This window comes from Polypterus senegalus, chromosome 1, assembly GCF_016835505.1.
Source record: "Polypterus senegalus isolate Bchr_013 chromosome 1, ASM1683550v1, whole genome shotgun sequence".
Taxonomy (NCBI): Eukaryota; Metazoa; Chordata; class Cladistia; order Polypteriformes; family Polypteridae; genus Polypterus; species Polypterus senegalus.
In genome coordinates this window covers 228349147-228373873 of record NC_053154.1, presented here as the reverse complement: position 1 = coordinate 228373873, position 24727 = coordinate 228349147, and the positions used below count along the sequence as shown (strand labels likewise).

At 37.4% G+C, this 24727-nt stretch overlaps 1 protein-coding gene across 1 annotated transcript; it reads left to right on the top strand.

Annotated features, from left to right (window-relative positions):
* Positions 1 to 95: 95 nt before the first annotated feature.
* On the top strand, positions 96 to 24727 carry uros (uroporphyrinogen III synthase). Its single transcript, XM_039769976.1, has 10 exons — positions 96 to 236; positions 796 to 877; positions 961 to 1044; positions 4775 to 4871; positions 12460 to 12534; positions 14266 to 14340; positions 14500 to 14583; positions 21081 to 21166; positions 21591 to 21689; positions 24168 to 24727. Exons 2-10 carry the CDS (start codon positions 815 to 817, stop codon positions 24288 to 24290), a joined length of 786 nt encoding a protein of 261 aa, XP_039625910.1. The 5' UTR covers positions 96 to 236; positions 796 to 814; the 3' UTR covers positions 24291 to 24727.

Here is a 24727-nt window from a genome sequence, read left to right as displayed (position 1 = left end):
TCGAGAGTAGTATATCACGCAATAGGAAGGAACTTGTTATGCTATCACTTGGAATATCCCAACTTTAAAATTCCCTTTGACCTTTAACTTTGTCATCGAAACTGTAGAATATGTAAACATCATGAGTAGATTTCAAATGTGTGAAAGTATGTAACAAAATAAACGTCCTTGTGCAATTCCTGAGGGTTATTGTCTTATTGTATGTGCATTTTTTTGATGAAACGTTAAAGTTACAGGTTTGTTAAACGTTTTATGTTTTCATTGTTTTCTAATATCAGTTATAATAGATGCACACAAAAGCATGACCAGTTAGATTTGGCAAAGAAAACTGTTCTTTGCAGTTTATTTACTTGCACCGACATGGTGCATGTAAACCTGCATATACATGTAAATAGAAGCTGTGAGACTTTTCTCCTGGATGGCAACTAATGGATTTGTGGTTTTACTCACTTTAGCTTCAGTGGCTCCTTTTTACAATCGGCGCCGTAAACCCAGTTATTATGTAGAGAAAATATAACAATTGCGCGAATACACATTGATAGTACGTATTAACCTTTACATGCATATATCATTTTTTTATTTTCAGTTCTTTGTGGCATTTTATCACTGATATTAACATTTTCAAGGTGCTAATCTCCATTAAACTGCAGAACAGAACCAGTCTTATCAGCGCTCCCCAAATCCAGGGTTGTTACTAGTCATTACTTGCTTAGTCACTCCTGTTAACTTCCTTCTGCATTCGTGTATTAGAAAAGTGCCGAATGTGACAGGTTTTTCATTTTATGCTTTATTCAGGACCGTGACAGAAGGCAGAATGAAGGTGCTTTTGTTAAAAGATCCCAAGGACGGAGACAGCGGTCCAGACCCGTATATTAAGGTTTACAGTTCACGTAAAAACATACCTTTAATTGTGTAAATCTTCTAGGTGTTTTGATTTAACTGTTTCTTCATTTTTTTCAGGAATTAGAGTCTCGGGGGCACACAGCTACTTTGATCCCGGCCTTGTCTTTTGAATTTGTATCTCTCAACATATTTTTAGAAAAGGTAAGTAATAAAAAACACTAGTCTGGTTATTAAACTTTGATTTGAAATATAGACTCTATGTACTTTGTCCATTTGGAAAGAAAACTGACCATTTTTAAACTGATTTTCATGTTATTCTGTCTTCCTACTTTATTTAGTTATTTTATAGTTGAAACACAGTCAAACTCGAGTTTTCTATGTGCTGAAAAAAATTACATATTCAACACTTAACGATTGGTTACAATTTCCCTCATTTTTGCTTTGTCCATATTTCATATGTAGGTAATAATACTAGTAATTCTTTACATTTATATAGCGCTTTGCTCACTACTCAAAGCGCCCTCCGTACAGGGAGGACCAGGAAAACGAACCCACAAGTCTTTTCATGAAAAAATAGACTTCAACGTAAATGGATCATTTGGTAACCCTAGAAATTGTTTTGAGCAATTTTGTAAAGAATGTCTTCTTGTGTTTTTGCGCCTGTCATAAAATTTTTATTGCGACTATAGCTTTATAATGAAGGACCCGTTTCTTATTCAGTTTTATGGGCAACTTGCACTTGTTTAGTCTGAATACGTTTTGGGTAAACTCCAGCTATTGATCTAGGAGTTTTTACAGTTCATAATTTTTAAAGCTAATACTAAAAACTGCCAATCTGCTGCTTAGAAATTCACAAAATTTGGCAGATTCATTTAGACCTTTGAAAGACTTTTGTGAATTTTGACTTTAATCAATATCTCAAGAGTTTAGCTTTAAAGTTACATTTTTAAACACCGTAGTCACAGCAGCCAAGTTCAAATTGCAAAGAAACATTGATTATGTTATGTTTCAATTTAATTACCATGATTGATTTGCCTTTACAACTGGATAAAATGTGAAATATAACTTTCAGTGGTATTATATCTTGTATAAAGGTTGGCAATTTCACAACATAAACTAGTGTGGTGTAGTGACTTAGGCTTTACACTTAGAACTTTGAGGTTTTTGCTTCAAATCCTGAAACTGACCCTGTGTGACCCTGAGCAAGTTGCTTTGCCTGCCTCTGCTCCATTTGAAAAAAAACTAAAGAAATGTAACCAGTTGTATCTGATATGTTGTTAAGTCTTGGTTAAGTAAATCTATAATAAACCATTCACATGTTGTATGCATGGATAATGTTATGTGCTAGCCACATCAGCTTTTTAGTGTTGATTTGTGTCTCATTCATTTAAATATGATTTTTAAAATCAATAAAAATAGGAATCACCCCATTGAAAATACTGAAGGCTTGAAAATTCAGTATTTGACTAGTTCTCAAGTATAGATGTCCATTTGAAGAAACAGATCATAGAAATATTTTTAATATGGGTCCGTTATGAGAAAATTTGGTACTTGTGTACTAAAACTAAATGGACTACAGTGGAACCAAACCTTTTTTTATCCAAATAAATATGTTATGAATTCTTCAAAACATTTCTGTTTCCCTTTGTCATGCCATCCGTCCGTTTAGTACACAAGTACCGACAATTCTTAGAGATACAAGTATGTAGCCAGTATTATGTATTTTTATTTTTGACAAAGACATGCTGTTAATGATTGCAATAGAGAAAGTGGAGTTTGTGATGCTACTGAAAATTTGATTTATTACTTCATTCTCCAAAATACCACTGCCTTGGTTGTACATTACATGCTAGGAATGGTAGCTTGGCTACTGAAATAATGTGGATTATCATGCTAAAACTACTGACTTCTTGTTGAATTGACCTTTTCTGCACCCAACTGTTTGTTACTTATCACTTTTGATGTTTATATGTTAAGAATTTGCAAAAGGTGTACTTTTTGGCCATTACACTGATGAAGTAATCTACCAGTGACTTTTTTAAACTAGAAAGAGGGATTGTGCTATTATACAGACCAATCCCAACCTCCCACAGCACAAAAAAAAAATCTCAGAATCGTTGATCTAGGCAGGAGTCTTGTCACTAGTTGAATGAGCTCTTCCTGGTTGGTATAGGGGGGTATAATGCAAGTCTGATTTGCTTAAAAAATACTGAGATCATAGGCTCAGTTTTGGCATTGAATCATGCCCTGTGCTTCTGCAGGCTGAACACTGAATTACTCTTTTTATCTTGGAGCAATGCTTCATCTTAAATGTGTATAATTTGTATGTTATTGAAGATGAATCTAACTAAGCAAATCAAAACTAATATTCTGAATGAGTAGCTTGCTGAATGTGATTCACTTGTGATGACTTTATAAATATGAAATATCTTACACATCCCAGGTTTAAATTTCAGAGTATCAGGTAAATAATATTAAGGCCATCAAAGCTATATCTGTATTTAAGTTACAGCACAGAGCGTAAATCACACGACTTCATGACTAGAGAAAATACACAAAGAATCTGTTTCAGCTTAAGAGAAAAAATTTTGTTAATTAGAAAAATTACAGCAGTTTCAAAAAGAACGCATCTAAACTTGAGTATTTTTTTTTCTATCAGGATGCAGTTAGCAAAAGTTGTTTTTTGACAATGTGTGTGGTTTTTTTTTAAAAGTTGTCCTTCTCAAAACCCATAACTTGTAAAAAGTCAAATTTCTATTCCTATCAACATTTCTTTTAATGTTGGTAGCAACACTCTATCCTGAAGCACGGTGTGTATGTGTTTGTTTGTTTGTTTTTTTTTTTTGGCAATACATTAACATTAGTATATATATATATGGACAGTATCACAATTGTTAGTATTGCTTCCTGAATTTGAAATTTAGCCCAGTCTTAGTCTTGTGATTTTAGCATATCCTCACCATTTCCAAATGGTTTTCCAGTTTCTTTCCCATCCCAAAGGTTTACTGTACATAGTGTAGTTATACAGTACATGTTGGTATCAGTAAATTGACCCTGTATCTTAGGGGGGCATGTGAAGTGATTATTCCTTTTCATGTATTGGTGCGGCAGACACACTGGTTTTCTGAATTGGACCTGATGCCTCCTGGATGGTTTCTTACTACAATAACTGTGACGCTGTAATGGCATAAGTTGGTTAGAATAAGGCAGTGATCCCAAGATTTCTTCATCTTTAATATTTGTTTTATTTTATTATAGAGTGAAATAGCATACACATACTAATTTTGTTATGTGTGTTAAACTATTAAAATAGAGTAGACCTTTGCAGCATTTCTGTATCTCTGGAGTATTACATTTATTCCTTGGTAATTATCAATGTAGATCAAAAAGAATGATATATAAAGGAATAATCATATGTTCATTTGAAATTGTTATCCTAGCTTTACTAAAGATACATACTTATTCCAATGATTGGTTGTTCTAGAATACTCTGCACAAACATCTTTACAATGCATCAATTACTGTCCAGATAGAACATTTCCCATCCTTTCTAAAAGGCATTCTTTAGTGCCTCTTAAATGTGTGCTGTCATTCCTATAAAAAAAAAAAATCAGACTTTCCAGGGCTTCAGCTTGAAACAGGTTGAATGCCTAAGACCTAACTCCTTACCGTTTTCTTGATTTACTAATAAACTACATACTCTTCCAGCTCTGTGTATAGCCTTGACCTCATACTTTATAGGGGCACACTGTACAAGGCTACTTAAAACTTACCCCACAGGAACTCTATCCCTCTGCTGTACAAAATGACTTCTTACTTGATTTGGCTTGAAAAGATAAATAATTTACTGCTAACCTATAAAACCTTTTTTGGAAAAAAAATGTTCATTTTGCATATATTGGTGACAATGTGTCCCTTTTCTGCTGTTTAGCTTTCACACCCTGAGAAATATAATGGTTTAATTTTTACAAGTCCAAGAGCAGTTGAAGCTGTGCAACTCGGTTTAAAAGAAAATGATTTCAGAAAAGGTGAGTGGATTTCTGTTGCTATCATTGTCGTTTTAAGCAGATGAAACCAAATTTATTTTAGAAATAGCATTAGATGTAGTATTTAATTTTGCTGTAGATATATGGTAATTTTTTCATTGGTAAAATTTGTACTGGTGTTTTTAAGAAAAAATAGTCTGTTCAAGCATCTCCAGTCTTCATTCTACATATTTTCTAAAGTCATACTACTACTCCTTGGTGGCACGATGGTGCAGTGGTAGCCTTGCAATAAGGTGGTTAGAGTTCACAGCCTAGGTCCTTCCTGTGTGGAGTTTGCATGTTCTCCCTGTGTCTGTGTGTGTTTCTGCTGGGTGCTCCACGCTCTTCCCACAGTCCAAAAATATGCAGGATAGGTGTATTGGCAACTCTAAATTGGTTATTATGTGTGCATGTGTGTGAAGGACTGTTGGCCTGTCTAGGGGATTGTTCCTGCCTTGTGCCCTATACTTGCTGGGATAGGCTTCAGCCTCCAAAACCCTGCTCCCTCCATGACCATGCCCAGGAATATGCAGGCTTAGCATATGGTAAGGTACTAATATTCCATTATCATATGTTTTGGGCATTTTAATACTGATCCTGCAAGACAGTAGTGACTTAGAATTTTTTCATTACAGTTTTTTTATTCAGCAATCATTTATTTTGATTAACAGATAATGCTAGTTATTTGATTTTGTCTGTGACACAAATTTCCTTCTGCATTTATATTTCAGTTTAGGGAAGATCTACACATTTGTTTGTAGTATTAGATCCCTTATTTTATTTTTTTCTGAAGAGCTTCAGTAATTAATGTTAACATTTTCACATATGTGAGTTTAACAAGTTGCTGAATAGGTTTAATCTTAAAGTAATTAAAAGTGCATTTTGTTAGTTTCTGAAATCGCAGACAGAGAACTACAGCAAGCTGTCAAATTAATGTTTAAGAACACATGTAATGAACAAACTTTGACTTTTTTTTTTTTTTTAATACTGTGTTGCAACATTTGAAACTCAACTCCACAAGACTGTAAGTTACAGTCATTCACAAACATTGTAAAATCTTTTTGAAAAACATTTTGGCTGAGTGTTAGTGTGGGAATGTCTGTGAGATTGCCTTGCAGTGGTCTGATGCCTCACCCCCAGGTTAATTCCTTCCTTGTTGTTGCAGTTGCTGAGATATGCTTCAGGTCCCTGTGACCCTCTATGCGGTTAAGGGAATTGAATGTTGTGATCAGAGGAATTGCTCCATTCACACAGTGTATACTAATAGCATTTACATCTGCTGTGTTGTCAGTGATATTAAGTAATTCTGAGAGCTGTAAACAAACTGTACACAAGCTGTAAAATGTGAGGTGTAATTGTTTTTAATGCTGGTACACACACATTGTGTTTTGAAAAATGACATGCATCACCAACAGTTTTTCAAATGAACCATTACAGGCTCTCTAAGCACATTCAAGACAGTATGTTAGCCAGTAAAAATAAATTATAATGTCAGATACTCTCATATTGCTTTTTCAGACTGGATAAGAATCTTTTTTAGGTTCATTGTACACTGCCTTAGATGAATGTTTGAACATTCCTGAAATGTTTCTCCTTCCAGTCCTGGAGAAAGTGTTGTTTGATACTACATTACAAAATGTATTATTTTTAAATATACATCACTGATTTGAAAACTCCCTATTGAAATAAGCATGCTACTAAGAGATGAAGCAAAATGTATTTGTACAGTGAATGTGTATGAGATATCTGTGATGTTCAATGCTTCTAAAATTAATAAAAAGATGTGACATCTTTATGGTAATACAGTTATTGTTTTTTTAATTAAAAAATGAAAATGGATTGTTACTATGGACTCTGCAGTGCATCTTTAGTTTGGTTTGGTGCAGTTAGAATATTATATGAAGGTTTAATAATAATAATAATTCTTTACATTTATATAGTGCTTTTCTCACTGCTCAACACACTTCAGTAAATGGGGATCCACTTCAGCCAACACTAAAGTGTAGCATCAACCTGGATGATGTGACGCGTTTTTGTGCCAGTATGCTCGTCAAACATTAGTTGTTATGCAGTGAAGTGAGAGAGAGCCAATTAGACAGACAGGATAATTAGGAGGCCAGAATGACTAGGCCTTGGTGGGCAATTTTAGCTTGGATATCGGGATACACCCCACTGTATATGAAGGATGCTCTGCATAGTACCTTGGTTTTACGTCTCATCTGAAAGACAGTGCCATTTTTACAGCACAGTATTACAATTACTGCACTGGGGCATTGGGATCCACATTCCGACCACGGGGTATGTGCCCCCTTCTCCCCTCACCAACACTTCAGCAGCCCAAGCTTTTCCTAGGTGGTCTCCTATCCAAGTACTGGCAGGGCGAGGACATGCTTAGCTTTAGGTGGGTGACCTGTTCTGAAGTGTATGTGGTATGGCGGCTGATTTATATGCTACTGCTTCACATTGCACATGTCATAAGGAGATTTGTTTTATAATTCCAATTGAATATGCCCAGTGTTGAGTGATCCACCTTTTAATTTATGTAGCACCCACCGTGCAGTTGGAAAATATTTACTGAAAGCAGTTTCACAGATATGCATAACTACACAAAGGCATATGATCACCATGTGAGCATGAGTGACTTTGACTCTATAACCATGTGCCGTCAAGTCTAGAAAACTGACCAACATGATGTTTTGTTGTCTGCAACATGCAGTTGGCAAGCATTTTTAGGTTCATAAAGTTCAAGCATGCTTTGTTATAAATGGAGCAACTGGAGAGGAGCGATTACAAATTAAAAGTTAAACTCTTTAATTGGATATCCTTCCTGGTTGCTGGTATCCACCAACATGTTTTGGATTTGCTAGAATGAAAGGCACCTTTCGGCCATAGCTTCATGTAGGCAATGCACCCAACTGACTCCCTTTGCCTTTTGAGTGGTGAACTTCAATAGCCTTTTCACATTTTGTCACTGTGTGGCACCTAACAGATCTAGTTGCAGGTGAACATAGTCCCCTGGTCTTGTTCCAGGAGATTGTTTTATTATTTGAGTCATTATAGGTGTTGAACTTGGTATTAATTTTTGTCTCACCCCTCCCATTAGACCAGTCTGGCAAGGGCAACCCTACTGGTTACAAAGTTTCCTAAAAAGTGGGACACTGCCAGGTAAAATTTTCTCGGCCACACCAAGCTCACAAGCATTGTAGGGGACATCAGACTGAAAAAAAACAGCATTTCATAAAATCTTGTCAAGTATTTGGGATTCAACTTTTTCACATCAGCTTAAGTCACCAGTAGATGTTTAATAGGAAGTAAGGCCAAAATGTGTCACAAATGAGAGTGTATATTTATTTATGTGCTCTAGCAAACTGTAGTGTTAAGTCAGCTGTGGGCTTGAATTTTAAATAGTTTGTAAAAGCTAATAGGAAAAACGTTTAATTTTTGATAAATTAACATAATGTAATGTAAATCTCTACTGTGCTTGCCATGGATTATCCAAAAAAACACTATGTTCAAACCTAAAACTGCTCATATGTATACCTGGTACCAGATAACTTTGAGCCAAAGATCAGCAATTAGTTTTGTTCTAGTGTCCTAATATTATATTTGTGTAACAGTGGACCAAATCTTTGGCCTTGAACAGATACTTTAGGGGTTATGATAGCATACTTAGTATTCAGTCAAGACTGTTCAGTGTGTGTTTTGGTATATGGCAAACTACAACAATGATGATGCTTGTTTCTTCTTCAGTTCATAAATTTCATGGACAGGATATCAAGACACATGTATCTGTAGAATACCCAATTTGAGGAAACTAAGGGTTGCATGTGGATTATTGGCTTCATCAGACTGTGATCTATGACTTGCTCAGTTAAAGGCTGAGTGTGATATGAGAATTGACACTGCCTAATATGGGTCATGGTTCTCTTCCAGAATATAGTGGCATGTTTCCTGCAGATAATGGGTGAGTAAGCTACCCATTGTTGAGGAGAACAGGTGCCTTGGGGTTCATGACAGAGGACAGAGGTCGTCATCAGAGTGAACAACAAACTGGTGCCGCAGTTTTACAAAAATGTTATATCAGACTGTGGTAACGTGAAAAAATATGTTGATTACCAGCCATTCTTCATGACTGTCGTCCACTATGGTTACAAGCCCTGCCCTGTATAGTGATGAAAAGAATGAGGACATAAATACTAGCAGCCTAAATGAAGTCCCTCTACAGCGCTACTGTGTGCACTTTCAGTGATGGGTTGCAGAGAAAAAAATAAACTGAATAATTATTTAAATAACTGATACTGACTTTTAATTTAGATTATATAATTTAAAAATAAACATTAACATTTTAATTAAAATATTTATTTACATGGTAGGGCACTTTAAAAGTTTTCTGGATATTTTTGTTTCATCTATTTGCAAGCAGTTATATTGACAATCTTAAAATGATTATATAACTAAAGAAAATATTCCAGTTAGTGCCCTGTACCAATTTCTAGAAATGAAGTTAAATGGTTCAGTGGTTTAAAAAATGACTTTCAGTTTTAACCATTAGTTTTACATTTCATATGCCAGGCTCCATGTAAGAATATGTTTATGAGCCTAAATGATTTGAATAATGTACAACATTTACACTAAAACTGTTTTCACTGACTGGTTAAAGTTATATTACTTTATTGCAAATATATCTGAATTGTTTTTATTAGAAGGATTTCATATTGTCATTCATGTTTTTGTCTTGTGCCTTTAAATTATTTTCGTGCCTTTTTAATTTAAAAGGAGTTTAGCAAATACCATATTTTTATAATTTTTTCTCGGTCAGTTGCTGTTTGTTGTACTTCTAGAAACAATCCAACCCAATTTATATGAATTTATAACTCAATTTACCTGAATTGCAATTAATGAAATGTCTGATTTTGTCATTGATAATTATATTTATTTTGCCATACTATTTTACATTCTGGTTAACACAGTTTTAAACGTTTATTGAAAAAGCTTTTTTTTTTTTTTTAAGCCTTGTACACTGAAACTAATAGTTAATCTGAAATACATTTTTTTTAAACTGCTTGTACAAGCTTCAGTGCTTGCTCTCTCCTCCTCCTCCTTTCTTTTTAACTATGGAAGCTAATATTCAAATCTTTACTTGACTAATCTAGTTTGGAACAAAAATGTAAGCTTTTTAGTTAATAGTGATACAAATATTCTGAACAGTATACCCACCCCAGACATTTTATAGATTTTTGTATGAAATTTAATGTATTTAATTAGGATTTGATCAATGCAGTCAATTGTGTAATGAATTTCACATCATTATGGGGTGATGTGTGTAGAATTATGCGGAAAAAAATGAATTTAATCCATTTTGAAATAAGGCTATAACATAACAAAATGTGAAAAAAGTGATGCGCTGTGAATACTTTCTGGATGCATTGTATCTATGTAGACATTAACCACAGATACTGTAATGTGTCAAGGAGAGGTTGGAAATGGCTAATACACTTTAAAAGATTAAATTATAGTTTTATATCAACAAGGCTAGTCAACAAACTGCACACCAAACCAAATTTTCATGATGTGGTGTTTAAGGTGTCATAGAGAAATCTGAAAGAATTGGGTCAACTTGATGACAGAAAATACAGTGACAGTTTAAGTATACATATCCACCATAATTAAAGTATAAGTATCTGTGTGTCTTTCCAATTATGTCTCTGACATTCTAACAGATGGCATATATTAACACTAATTTTACGAATCCCATACCAACTGGCATATAACAGGGATGTGCATTGATTTTGTTATTCCAACAAATGCCACTTTATTGCTACAAATGTTTGAGATGTACCATCTGCTAGAATCAAAAATGCAATGTGTTTTATATCTACATGTAATACAAAATACAGTCCAATAGACCACGCATTGCGAATGTTAACACTGAGGTCTGTTGATTACGTAGATTTCAACCTGTCTTAGATGGGTAGTACAGCTTGCGTTTGTGTGCCTGCCTTCTTTTTATTTTGAATATTTCATCCTTTTCCTCTTTACCAAATCCATAGTTGTGTTACACAATGTAATTTGGCATCATATTGTACAAAAGAACATTTAGCTAAATACAATCGTGAATCAAAATTAAGATTTTTTTTTAAAACTATGAATATATAATAACTGTTTATATAACCAAGGCATTAGTGAAACCTAAAACTTTTTTGTGTATTTGTGAAGTAAGTAAAGCAATTAAACTATAAGCAGGGATGTGGGAAAGATGAGCTGCAGTGTTTTTGCAAAAAGCCAAAGAGATAAGCATTGCACAAATGTGAATCTGTCTATACTTCAAAAAACACCAGGTAAACAGTTAAGTGTTGTGGTGGTAGTGTGACATGCTGTGCAGTTTCTTTTCATCAACACGTACTGAGCATCTGGTTAAAACAGAACTAGGAATGGATGGATTCTCAAGCAAATGCTGCAAGAGAGCATATTTCAGTCTATGTAAAAACACTGAAGGTTAGGTGAAAGTTAGTCTTTCAACATGACAATAATCCCAAACACAAGGCCTGACTAATCTTGGAATGTCTCAAGGACATAAAGGTGAATGTGTTACAACTGCCCAGTCAAAGTCCTAATCTACATCTGAGTAGATGGGGCATTATTTGAAAATTGCAGTGAATAAGTGTCCTTAAACTAACTTGAACAACTTTACATGGAAGAATTGTCCAAATTCATTACTGAACATTGTGCAACGCTTAATACATATTAAGTCCTAAAGTCTTTATTGCTACAAAAGTTAGCAATCTAAAATATTAATGTGCAAGTAATGAATACGTGTGCAAACAGCATGTTTCCTTTTTTCCTTCTGATGAGTTTTTTTTCCCTAACATGAAATAATGATAATAATCAAAAACTAAAGTTGAATTTGGTTTCTTGAATAAAAGAAAAGTTGGATTTGGGCATTTTTGTTTTAACTAGCAATATACTGCTGTAAAGGGTAGCTTATGGAGTGTTTTTAACATGAGTGCCTGATTTTCATCATTCCCAGCACATGTTGTTTGTTTATTTTATGTCCTTTAATCGGCAAGAATGTAACACAATTCCTTGCTAGTTGTTCTTTATAACCTGGGTCAGACTATCCATCAGTTTTCTGAACTTGCACTATTAGTTTCCAATTTGCTAGATAGCAAAGCATCTTCCTGCAAAGCGGTGTACAACAACCAAACCTATATGTGGTCACATCATTAATAGAGCTTACTCATGCATGCAACCACACTTGTTTCCACTAGGCCATTGTAACTTAACAAAATAGCCTAATACCCTGCCTTAGGACTTTGAAAAGATAAAGGAGTCTTTAGAGAAAATCCTTAGAGATTGGAGGGAGAATATACAAGAATAAATTGAATGCTAAATGTAAAAGAGATGCATTCTAAATTGGAAACAAGAACTCTTGACAGTTTTCTGGTGTAGGCTAACTGCTGTGTAACTCTATTTAAAACGAAATGTCATATACAAACAATGCTACTGTCTACCCCATACTGGGGTACCCATCTCCTATTGCAGCATTAAATAAACTTGGTTTTGTGTAACTACAATTTTTTTTTTTTTGCAGAATGGATTGAAAATGTAAAGGAACAGTGGAACACAAAAAGCATATATGTTGTAGGAAAAGCAACTGCAACTCTGGGTAAGTTTAGGATAAAATATATAGTATGGCATTAAGGTACAGAGCTTTACCTAATATTACTTTATTATATTACATTTATATTTCAATTCATTTACAAGTATACACAAATTTAAGAGTTTAAGAAGAGCTTTGTAGGATGTGTAGTCCTCAACTTCTAAATAAAGTGGTAAATTGTAAAAAGTATTATTTTGCTTTAAAAGGGAAGTATACATGATACACATGTCAAAGCAAGCTCTTTGTTTAATGTGGTATAACTAGTATTTATAAGTGCTTTGTACTTTTATTAGAGGTGGTGTTAAAAAAAAAAAATGAACAAAGTGTAAATGAGCCTGCACATAGCACCTGATAGCAAAAGTAGTTTAGCAAATTATAAAATCAGAATCCTTTTATATGTCCAAGGAGAACATTCAGTGCATTTTGAAATATGTGCTGGACCATTAGCTAGCATCTTCAAAAAGATTCTTTAACACACCATTTATACATCAGTGTTTGATGCAGTCCAAATAATCATTAAATTGTTGGCATGTTTATCTAGCTTCAGTCACCTGCCACAAAAGGCTTCTGTAATATTATTGCAGGTATCAGATTTACAGTACTTCTCAAAAAAGTAAGGTCAAGATCTTTTAAACTTTAAGGTCCTTGAGTCAGTAAGTTATGAGTTTACAGCTGATATGTTCTTTTTGCCAATGTACAGTTGTCTCATACACAACTACCAGCACTAGAAATTTGGACTCAAATTCACGCCCACCAACTCACTTATTGGGAAGTGCATATTATAAGGAAAGGCAACAACATTTTGGTATATTGTGCTTGTCCCTGGGTTTGGTGGATATGGAAACTATAGTGATATGTGTTTATCACAAAATATGAAATTAAAGACCATAAAACATTGAATTGTGAAACTAGTATGGAAGTGGGATGCCTGATGCATAAAGCAAGGAAGAGATGTATCTAGTAGATGTTTTATTGTTAAGTCTGTTAAACATGCAGTATAAAAAAATATGAATTGTTAATATTTTTTTTTTTTTACTTAAATTATTCTCAGTAGTACTTTATATTCATTATAGAGAGTATTATACAAATACATTGTTGGTTTCACTTTTGAAGAATTCCTAGTAGTAAAATATTTGCTCATGTATTTGCAATAAGCCAACACTTTGTTCTTCTAAGACAATTGCATCCTGTTAGACCCAGGCCTAGTGATTAATGCTGCTTTAATTTGCATATAAATTGGCTTGTCATCATTGGCATTTAACTGTTTAGTTGTCTGCTGATTGTTGCTGTTTGGTGATGTCAATATCTTGTTTTGACAGTATCAAGTTCTAACACTTTTTAGATTTACAACATGCGTAAGCCTGTAAGTCTTTTGATTCTGAGTTATAAAAGGTTTGTTTGCCTAGTTGTTCTTTGAAAGTGAGAATGCTGTAAACATTGCACTGTTTAACTTTATTTTGTTCTGTAAGAAAACCGAGAAACTGGCACTGTAGTGAAGAAGTGTGACAAAGCATTACTTGTGCCTGTAAATGTTAATGGTGCTATGCAGTCTCTATTAGTATGTTTTTTTGATTGATTAATAAATAGGAAGGAAGTTAAACACATACTATAAACGTGGCACATTTATAATATCTGAGATAATGAACTTCCCAAATTCTATAGAATGTTTCTTTTTAATAATGGATCAGGGACTTAAATTAGATAAGTCTGAAAGCTATTTCTTTTGTGTTATTTTAGTTGGAGAGCTTGGTTTGACTCCACAAGGTGAAGATACAGGAAATGCAGAGACTCTTTCCAATTATATTTGCAAAAGTAAGTTCTTAAATTCCATGAATTAAACATGTAACAATTCAGACTGATTTCTGCATGATTAGGAAGTTCTTGGATGAAATGTGTCAGTATGCTTATTAAACTCCTTCATTTTACTGGTGAAAGATTTGAAAGATTACTTAGGTTTTTTTTTCTTTTCAGAAAAAGGAAGTATTTTGCTCCCTCTTCTTTTTCCATGTGGATCTTTAAAAAGAGAAGTTCTGCCAAAAGCATTGAAAGAAAATGGTAATTTTTAAACCATTTTTAACCATTAAAAATGAATTTGTTCATTATTGATTAGAGAAGTTAGATCTTAGTAAAGTGATGGAAACAAGCAATCATTCAATGTAGAAGAATATTTTGTTAGCATAGATTTACAAAATCACTCCATTTACTGTAGATAAAGGGAGCATGGCTGATGACCCACCTTCTCTTCCTAGGTTATCAAATGGATTGTCAGAACTACTTTAAGGCTTCCCAAACATCATTGCCACTATGCTTATTAAACTCATTCTCCAATATGCTTTCAGTTTGCTAGTGACACTGCTGGCACTATTTTGGCCAACTGGCATGTGTTGTTAACTCTGGCAAACCTGCCTGCGTTCATTGCACAGATGGCCTCTTTTTTTAACTGTATAGCCTTGCTCACCATTAATGACTACCTTTTGGTATGCATATTACTGCTGTAATTGGGATTAACTGACTTTAGGCCACAGTTACTTGTAGCAGCATCCACTATTGAAATCTTGAACAAGGTTCTTCAGACTCAGTGTCCCTGACTATATGTAAGAAACAGGAGAAGTTTTTCTGAAAATGCAAGTTAACCCAGCCCTGATCAGAATCATCTTCCCATTCATACAAAAACGCAATTATTACATATTTAGACTACACAGGTCTATTCAGGCTATGCAGACAGCTCATCACCCAGTGGTTATCATTTGATAGGCAAGAACCTAATGTTGCCTAAAGTCAGATGGCGGAAGAAGTAAACTTGCCAGTAACCTTACGCTTGAATATGGTGCTTGGTATGGCCAATGTAGGATTATCACAGGAATTTAATAACAGCTCACTAACTAGATTGAAATTGGGCAGAATGGTTCTTCCAGTCTCAAACAACAAAGTACTACTGTATTATCATTCTCCACACAAACAATGTTGACAGTAAGCAGTACTCATTTAACAGCTCTCTTATCTACCAATCCAAATTTCAATTATACTGCATGCAGCCAGGAGCATGTTAGTAACTCTGTATTTGCTAGAGGCCTCTTCCGTGGTTCAGCTTTAAAGTAGGAGAGACAACAAGTGTATCTGGCTGCACGCCACAACTATGCATGCAAGGTAATGCACGTCATTATAGCGCCTCTCCTCTGCATTTTGGGGGTTTGATGTAAAGCATAAGACACCATTGTTTGAATGGGTTGCAACTATTACCTGGCACATGTAATGTCACGATTGCTGTTGCAAATGAATAGTACAGACCATAATAAATCTGAGGATTCAACCAGTTACCAAAAATAAGGTATCACATACTGCACTGGAATGCCTGCCAAAGGTACTTTGTCACAAAATAAATGAATATCAAGTTGACCCAGGCCACCAAACCACAATGTTTATTAGTCTCATCTTGGCATCACAGATTACTTTTGCATTAATGTAATGTCTCTGCTTATAGTTAACAAAACCAGCTTCATCCTAGCTAGGTGCCACTGTTGCATTATGAGTGCAGTAAATTGCTCCGGTTACATTAAGAAAAATGGACACTTCTGCAAATTGCCTTTTTATGTTGGCAAAAACATGTTATGTTTAATGAATGTATAACAATACATTATGTAGTGCATCGCCAGTTGGTCAGTGAGCAAAGCGGCATGATGGAGTGAAGGCTTGTCTGAGATATTCCTGACCTACCGGCCAGTTCCCTGAGAAGTGACAACAGGTAGCCGAAATAAACTGAAGAAAAATCCAAAATAGTTCCTTCGTGCAGATGGCCCTCTTTGTTGGCCTTCTTAAAAGGGAACTAAAATACAGTCTGTACATCAGTTGTCACTTTTGGGGTGTAGTAGGTTTGTCATTTCAATCCATCCATCCATCATCTTCCGCTTATCCGAGGTCGGGTCGCGGGGGTAGCAGCTTAAGCAGAGAAGCCCAGACTTCCCTCTCCCCAGCCACTTCTTCCAGCTCTTCCGGGAGAATCCCAAGGCGTTCCCAGGCCAGCCGGGAGACATAGTCCCTCCAGCGTGTCCTGGGTCTTCCCCGGGGCCTCCTCCCGGTTGGATGTTGGAACACCTCACCAGGGAGGCGTCCAGGAGGCATCCTGATCAGATGCCCGAGCCACCTCATCTGACTCCTCTCGATGCGGAGGAGCAGCGGCTCTACTCTGAGCCCCTCCCGGATGACTGAGCTCCTCACCCTATCTTTAAGGGAAAGCCCAGACACCCTGCGGAGGAAACTCATTTCAGCCGCTTGTATTCTCAATCTCGTTCTTTCGGTCACTACCCATAGCTCATGACCATAGGTGAGGGTAGGAACGTAGATCGACTGGTAAATTGAGAGCTTTGCCTTACGGCTCAGCTCTTTTTTCACCACGACAGACCGATGCAGAGCCCGCATCACTGCGGATGCCGCACCGATCCGCCTGTCATCTCACGCTCCATTCTTCCCTCACTCGTGAACAAGACCCGAGATACTTGAACTCCTCCACTTGGGGCAGGATCTCTCCCCAACCCTGAGAGGGCACTCCACCCTTTTCCAGCTGAGGACCATGGTCTCGGATTTGGAGGTGCTGATTCTCATCCCAGCAGCTTCACACTCAGCTGCGAACCGATCCAGAGAGAGCTGAAGATCACGGCCTGATGAAGCAAACAGGACAACATCATCTGCAAAAAGCAGTGACCCAATCCTGAGTCCACCAAACCGGACCCCTTCAACACCCTGGCTGCGCCTAGAAATTCTGTCCATAAAAGTTATGAACAGAATCGGTGACAAAGGGCAGCCCTGGCAGAGTCCAACTCTCACTGGAAACGGGCTCGACTTACTGCCGGCAATGCGGACCAAGCTCTGACACCGGTTGTACAGGGACCGAACAGCTCTTATCAGGGGGTCCGTACCCCATACTCCCGGAGCACCCCCCACAGGATTCCCCGAGGGACACGGTCGAATGCCTTTTCCAAGTCCACAAAACACATGTAGACTGGTTGGGCAAACTCCCATGCACCCTCCAGGACCTGCTAAGGGTGAAGAGCTGGTCCACTGTTCCACGACCAGGGCTAAAACCACACTGTTCCTCCTGAATCCGAGGTTCACTATCCACGGACCCTCCTCTCCAGAACCCCGAATAGACTTTTCCAGGGAGGCTGAGGAGTGTGATCCCTCTATAGTTGGAACACACCCTCCGGTCCCCCTTTTTAAAGAGGGGACCACCACCCGTCTGCCAATCCAGAGGCACTGTCCCGATGTCCATGCGATGTTGCAGAGGCGTGTCAACCAAGACAGTCCTACAACATCCAGAGCCTTAAGGAACTCCGGCGTATCTCATCCACCTCCGGGGCCCTGCCACCAAGGAGTTTTTTGACCACCTCGGTGACTTCAGTCCCAGAGATGGGAGAGCCCACCTCAGAGTCCCCAGGCTCTGCTTCCTCATTGGAAGGCATGTTAGTGGGATTGAGGAGGTCTTCGAAGTACTCCCCCACCGACCCACAACGTCCGAGTCGAGGTCAGCAGCGCACCATCCCCACCATATACAGTGTTGACACTGCACTGCTTCCCCCTCCTGAGGCGCCGGACGGTGGACCAGAATCTCCTCGAAGCCGTCCGAAAGTCGTTCTCCATGGCCTCTCCAACTCCTCCCATGCCCGAGTTTTTGCCTCAGCAACAACCGAAGCCGCATTCCGCTTGGCCTGCGAGTACCTATCAGCTGCCTCCAGAGACCCACAGGACAAAAAAGTCCTATAGGACTCCTTCTTCAGCTTGACGGCATCCCTCACGCCGGTGTCCACCAACGGGTTGGGGATTGCCGCCACGACAGGCACCGACCACCTTGCGGCCACAGCTCCGGTCAGCCGCCTCAACAATAGAGGCACGGAACATGGCCCATTCGGACTCAATGTCCCCACCTCCCTCGGGGCGTGGTTGAAGTTCTGCCGAGGTGGGAGTTGAAGCTACTTCTGACAGGGGACTCTGCCAGCCGTTCCCAGCAGACCCTCACAACACGCTTTGGGCCTACCAGGTCTGACCGGCATCTTCCCCCACCATCGAAGCCAACTCACCACCAGGTGGTGATCAGTTGACAGCTCCGCCCCTCTCTTCACCCAAGTGTCCAAGACATATGGCCGCAAGTCCGCGACACACCACAAAGTCGATCATCGACCTGAGGCCTAGGGTGTCCTGGTGCCAAGTGCACATATGAACACCCTTATGCTTGAACATGGTGTTCGTTATGGACAATCCGTGGCGAGCACAGAAGTCCAATAACAAAACACCGCTCGGGTTCAGATCGGGGCCATTCCTCCCAATCCGCCCTTCCAGGTCTCACTGTCATTGCCCACGGAGCATTGAAGTCTCCCAGCAAAACGAGGGAATCCCAGAAGGTATGCCCTCTAGCACCCTCCAGAGACTCCAAAAGGGTGGATACTCCAAACTGCTGTTGGCATACGCACAAACAACAGTCAGGACCCTTCCCCCCACCTGAAGGCGGAGGGAGGCCACCCTCTCGTCCACCGGGGTAAACCCCAATGCACAGGCTCCAAGTCGGGGGGCAATAAGTATGCCCACACCTGCTTGGCGCCTCTCACCGGGGTAAACTCCAGAGTGGTAGAGAGTCCAGCCCCTCTCAAGGAGATTGGTTCCAGAGTCCAAGCTGTGCGTCGAGGTGAGTTCGACTATATCTAGCCGGAACCTCTCACCTCGGCACTAGCTCAGGCTCCTTCCCTTCAGAGAGGTGACATTCCACGTCCCAAGAGCCAGTTTCTGTAGCCGAGGATCAGACCGCCAAGGTCCCGCCCGCCACCACCCAACTCACACTGCACCCACCCTCCTTGGTCCCTCCCATAGGTGGTGAGCCCATTGGGAGGAGGACCCACGTTACCTCTTCGGGCTGTGCCCGGTCGAGCCCCATGGGTGCAGGCCCGCCACCAGGCGCCGCCATCGAGCCCCACCCCCAGGCCTGGCTCCAGAGGGGGTCCCCGGTAACCCGCGTCCGGGCAAGGGAAAACGTTGTCCACAGTTTTTATTCTTCATTGGAGGTGTTGAACCGTTCTTTGTCTCATCCCTCACCTAGGACCAGTTTGCCTTGGGTGGCCCTACCAGGGGCATAAAGCCCCGGACAACATAGCTCCTAGGATCATTGGGACACGCAAACACCTCCACCACGATAAGGTGACGGCTCAAGGAGGGGTTGTTATTTCAATGCACATTCTAATAATGACTTGGTAGTATGATTTTATTATATTCGTGAGTTGTCATTGAGCTGATTTAGCTCAATTTCTGTAGTTGATCAGGTGTGTCGTCATTTCCCCAAATTCTCAAAGTTGCAGTAAATAAATGGACATTCTCTCCAATCAGGTTTTCTTTTATAAATCCCAACTTTTTTGTGGAAAGCTGTGTATGCCCATTTCAAGCTTCTTTTGAGTGCAGGCAAGTTTTATAAATCAGACCTTAGCAGCAAGCAACATGCCCAGGGCCTGGTTTTTTGCGTTCTTCCTGGCAGTCCTGTTCCTGATGAGGTTTTCTCTGTTTTTGTTAGTACTATCATGAAAGGCCATCTTTTGCTTGGTTCTTTGTCTACTATGGACAAGCTGGACAACAGATACCCTTCCCAGAGCCTAAAACAAGATATTCCTTTTAAATGTATTACCTGAAATTAAAATCTAGAGTACCTGTAGTGATTTACCAATTTTGTACTCCTGGCAATGTTGGAACATTATTTGATTTATTGTATCATCTAATACAATTTTATCATCCATCCATTATCCAACCCGCTTATATCCTAACTACAGGGTCTGCTGGAGCCAATTCCAGCCAACACAGGGCGCAAGGCAGGAAACAAACCCTGGGCAGGGCGAAGGACCACCGCAGGGGGCGCACACACACACACACACACCCACACACTAGGGACAATTTAGAATCGCCAATGCACCTAACCTGCATGTTTTTGGACTGTGGGAGGAAATTGGAGAACCCGGAGGAAACCCATGCAGACACGGGGAGAACATGCAAACTCCACGCAGGGAAGACCTGGAAAGCGAACCCTGGTCTCCTAACTGCGAGGCAGCAGCATTACCCACTGCGCCACCATGCCGCCACAATTTTATCAGTTGCCCAATAAATTATTTTTGAGATCATTAGCTGTACAATACATTTATTAGCTTATATGTTTACACCTTTTACAACCAATACAAAATTGCTGTAAATGATCTAGATGTATCCCAGTGCAGTTAAAAATATTCTAAACAGATGTACTATTTCATAATATTCAGAAATTTTTTAATTCCTACTGACATACTGTAATTCAGATACTCCATTTATTGAGTTATTTGGGATTCATAAAGGTTTTTATTATTTAAAATGTGTCCCAAACTTTTTATGTTCATGTGTTTTCTTGCTTGCTTTTTAAAGCAGTTCTGAAGTGTAATGCTTGCAAGCCATACCACTTTTAATTGTATTTTTCTTTATTGTTAATTTGATCCGAAATATAGTGGTTATTTAAAATATTGTAAAACATTTATCAGTAAATAATTCTAATCCTATAGGTGTCCCTTTGGAAAGTGTTACTGTTTATCAGACCACCCAACATCCTGATCTGCAGAAAGAACTGAAAAATTATTTCTCTAATCAGGTAGATTTTTGTGCAGTTTTATAAGAAACTGTTTTGTGTGTATTATCTCGGTATTATTTAATTTCTCTTCCCCACTTTATAGATAAATTGTACAAAGATAAAAATTTTTAATTCTGCAGAAATGAAATGTAATTCCATTAGACCTAAAGGGCTTGCAATGTTCATTTACTAGCAACTTATTTTATTAACTCAGACATTACTGTTGGTGGCAACAGGCTTTACCTACAGCAAATGTCTACATATGTAAACCTAGTTATATATTCCTGCAGCACAATAAAATATATAAATTGATTTCATTTGTTCTTTCTATTTTTAAGTCTTGATGCTGTGATTTAAAAATACATGTTATTTGCAGCTGGAGTTATATTTATTTATTTGCTGTTTTTCAACTTTAAAAACTTTGTTCTTTCTAAATGTTTCATAGGGTATACCAGCAGTGATTGCATTTTTCAGCCCTTCTGGGGTTAAGTTTTGTCTAAAACATCTTCAGGAATTATATCCAAATTTCGCTGACCAGATAAAGGTGAGTTTCAGTTGTGATGTCTAGAGCTCCCTAGCCATTAGCTATTTTTATCTCTCTTTATTTACAAGCATTGGATTTAGATTTAAATCCTTTTAACTGATAATATTGTCCTATAGAGAATTAGTTTGTGACTTCCAACAATCCTTTGCTAAATGTCATAATAATGTACAAAAACACTTCAGGTGTCGCAGCCTGTCTTGCTCCCCATTTTCTTTTTGTTGAAAGCATTGCAAATTGGATATGTAAGCAGTCTCTTAATGTTTTAAATTACCACAATGTATAGTTAGCTTACAAAACACAACTATCATGTGATCAGTACTCGATGAATAATTATTTTCAGATTATTTCATACTGACCATGAAATGTTGTAGGCATCTGATTAAAAATGTACAACTTAAAATAAGGAAAAGGTTCCCAGTCATGTTCATACTTTATTTCTGTGCTTCACAGTTTTCATTTTTCATTAGATATTCTGTTATGAAGGACTTTTAACTTGTCTTACATTAAAATGTGTTTGTTTCTCATGAGCAGTTATTTTTGTTACAAAATTTACCTGTAGTTACTGAGTTTTTATGTTGCTATATGTGGGCTAGAATTCATTTGATTAAACTTCTAATTACTCATTCTGATATGTAATATCAGTAATTATTAGCTGTTACAAATCATTTTTCAAAATTAATAAAACTTGTTATATTTTATTCTCTATGGCCTAACTTAAGATAAATTATTTCATTTTTGTGTAGGAGACATACACTAGTTTGTTAGAAAAGAGAAAGAAATATAATTTTATCTTACAGAATGTTATTTTTTAATTGAAATAGTAATTATCGCTAATCATTTTTTAGTTACCTTTATGGGTTTTTGTTTGCTCAAGAATACATTTTGTAAATGGAGAGTTAACTTATGCAATTTCCTTGATAATGTAAATGCAAATAGCCATACTATATATAAAAAAGAGATCCTAGTGCTTATACCGCTTGCCTTGTGTTCAGCCCTGTATTTTATCATCATAAAATCCACTGTGAAGAACCTTTAGCTGTAATATTAAAATCATTCATAATCTTTATTTGGCGTGTGCCTTTACCCAAGGCAATTAGCAAAAGAACCAGGGAAGGCAAAAGAAAATAAACCCCTGCAGAAAACTGAAATTTTAATGTAGTCGTGTAGCCGTGTGCCACAGGCTACTTAGAGCCTCTCACCTTGAAAATCTCTAAGTGTTGAGAGTTGCATATACCAATATACTGGAATGTGTAACAAGAGTTCAAAGCTAGTGTTGATTTACTATTCTTTAAATATTGTGTTTTGTTTGATTATGTTTTATTGCCAATTTCCTTGAGAAAATATTTGGATCTTTTGGATTTTGCCATGTGCAAACAGTGAGTAAGGTTGTGAAGTGGTTAATATCAATACTATACAGCACCAGGGACTTGTCATTGGGACTGGATTGAAGCCTTACATCTTGTGCAGCTGGGTTAGGCTCTGGCTCCCAGTAACCCTTTACTGGTGAAAGCAGGATCAGAAAAAAGAGTGGAAGGGTATATGAAAGAAAGAAGATACAAAGAAGATTGTAGCTTTCAAATCACACCCATTCCCTGTGTATTCATGTGTGTTTTGGGTTATTTTAATTTCAAATTTACAAAAATTGTTAATAGTGATGCTTGTCACTTGATGCATTTTTAATTATATTTTCAGACATGATATTCAGTATTTTGCTAGCATGCATTCATATTGAAGCTTTTATTTTTATTTCTCCTCACTCAGTAATATTTGTACTAGATATTTTTAATTGAAATTTATTAGGCCCACTGCTTAAAATGCATCTTTTTCGTTTTTATTTTACTGATTCAAGTTGATTTATTTTGCCATTATTTGCCTTCAATATTCATTAGTAATATGCATCAGACTCTTTTGATGAAAATAATCTACTATGCGTTTTTGTACCAAGAAAATATATAATTTTTCTATAATCCTTTTTCTGTGTCATTTTTATTTTCAGTACTTCATCATTTGTTCCCAAACTTTGTTCTTGTCTTGAACCTTATACCTGCACAGTAAAGCTTCAGATAAAGTTCCTTCCTGATATCAACATGGCTGTTAGCCATTAGTTAACCAAACAAACTTTAGGAAATGAATGGTAACCCCTCATTTGAAAAACTTCAAGTACTGTTCATGTTTGTCTGCTAAACAGAACCTATGCAAACTGACGTGCAAGTAAATGAAATACTCATGTTTGGAGAATGGAACAGTAAATTGTTACAAAGGTGACAAACAAGGTGCAAACGTGACACAACTGTAAGATGTTTATGATGCATCATCTTCACCGTTATTGAAGTGCAGAAACACTTTTCCTACTAATTCTTTCATGAATGGTGATTATAGTCTCTGTGTATGCATATATATATATATATATATATATATATATATATATATATATATTGTATGTTCTTTGTAAACACTAAACCTCACTTATTTTACTAGTTTGCAGCAATTGGACCAACCACAGCTGATGCCCTAAAAGCAGAAGGTTTAACAGTCAATTGCACATCTAAAAGGCCCACATCACAGGACCTGGCAGATGGGATTTCGGAAATTCTTCAATAAATTGGGGATCTAGTGCAGTAATTCAGTTTTGGTAAAGAGAAATCTAGCATTTCAGAAAGAAAATGTAGAGATAGAATCTCTTGTAAAATCAGGAGTTATATAAACTCACACAATAGATGTATTAAGTTGATGTTTTCAAGTTTCTGTAAAAAAAATGTAATGTATGAATTACTATATTAAATATTCATTTCTATATGACTGTAATATTTGCTATCAGTTGTCTTCAAGAAAGATGTCTTTATAATGTTTGTAGAAGAATCTAGAAAAGGAGCATTATTCCTAAAGTATACATCAGAAAGTAAACTATTTATTTTCAAAGGTCTTTCTTTGAAGTACACCGGTCAGCCACAATATTACAATCACCTGTCTTTTATTGTGAAGGTCGTCCTCATGCCATAAAAAAACAGCTCTGACCCATTGAGGTTTGGATTCCATAA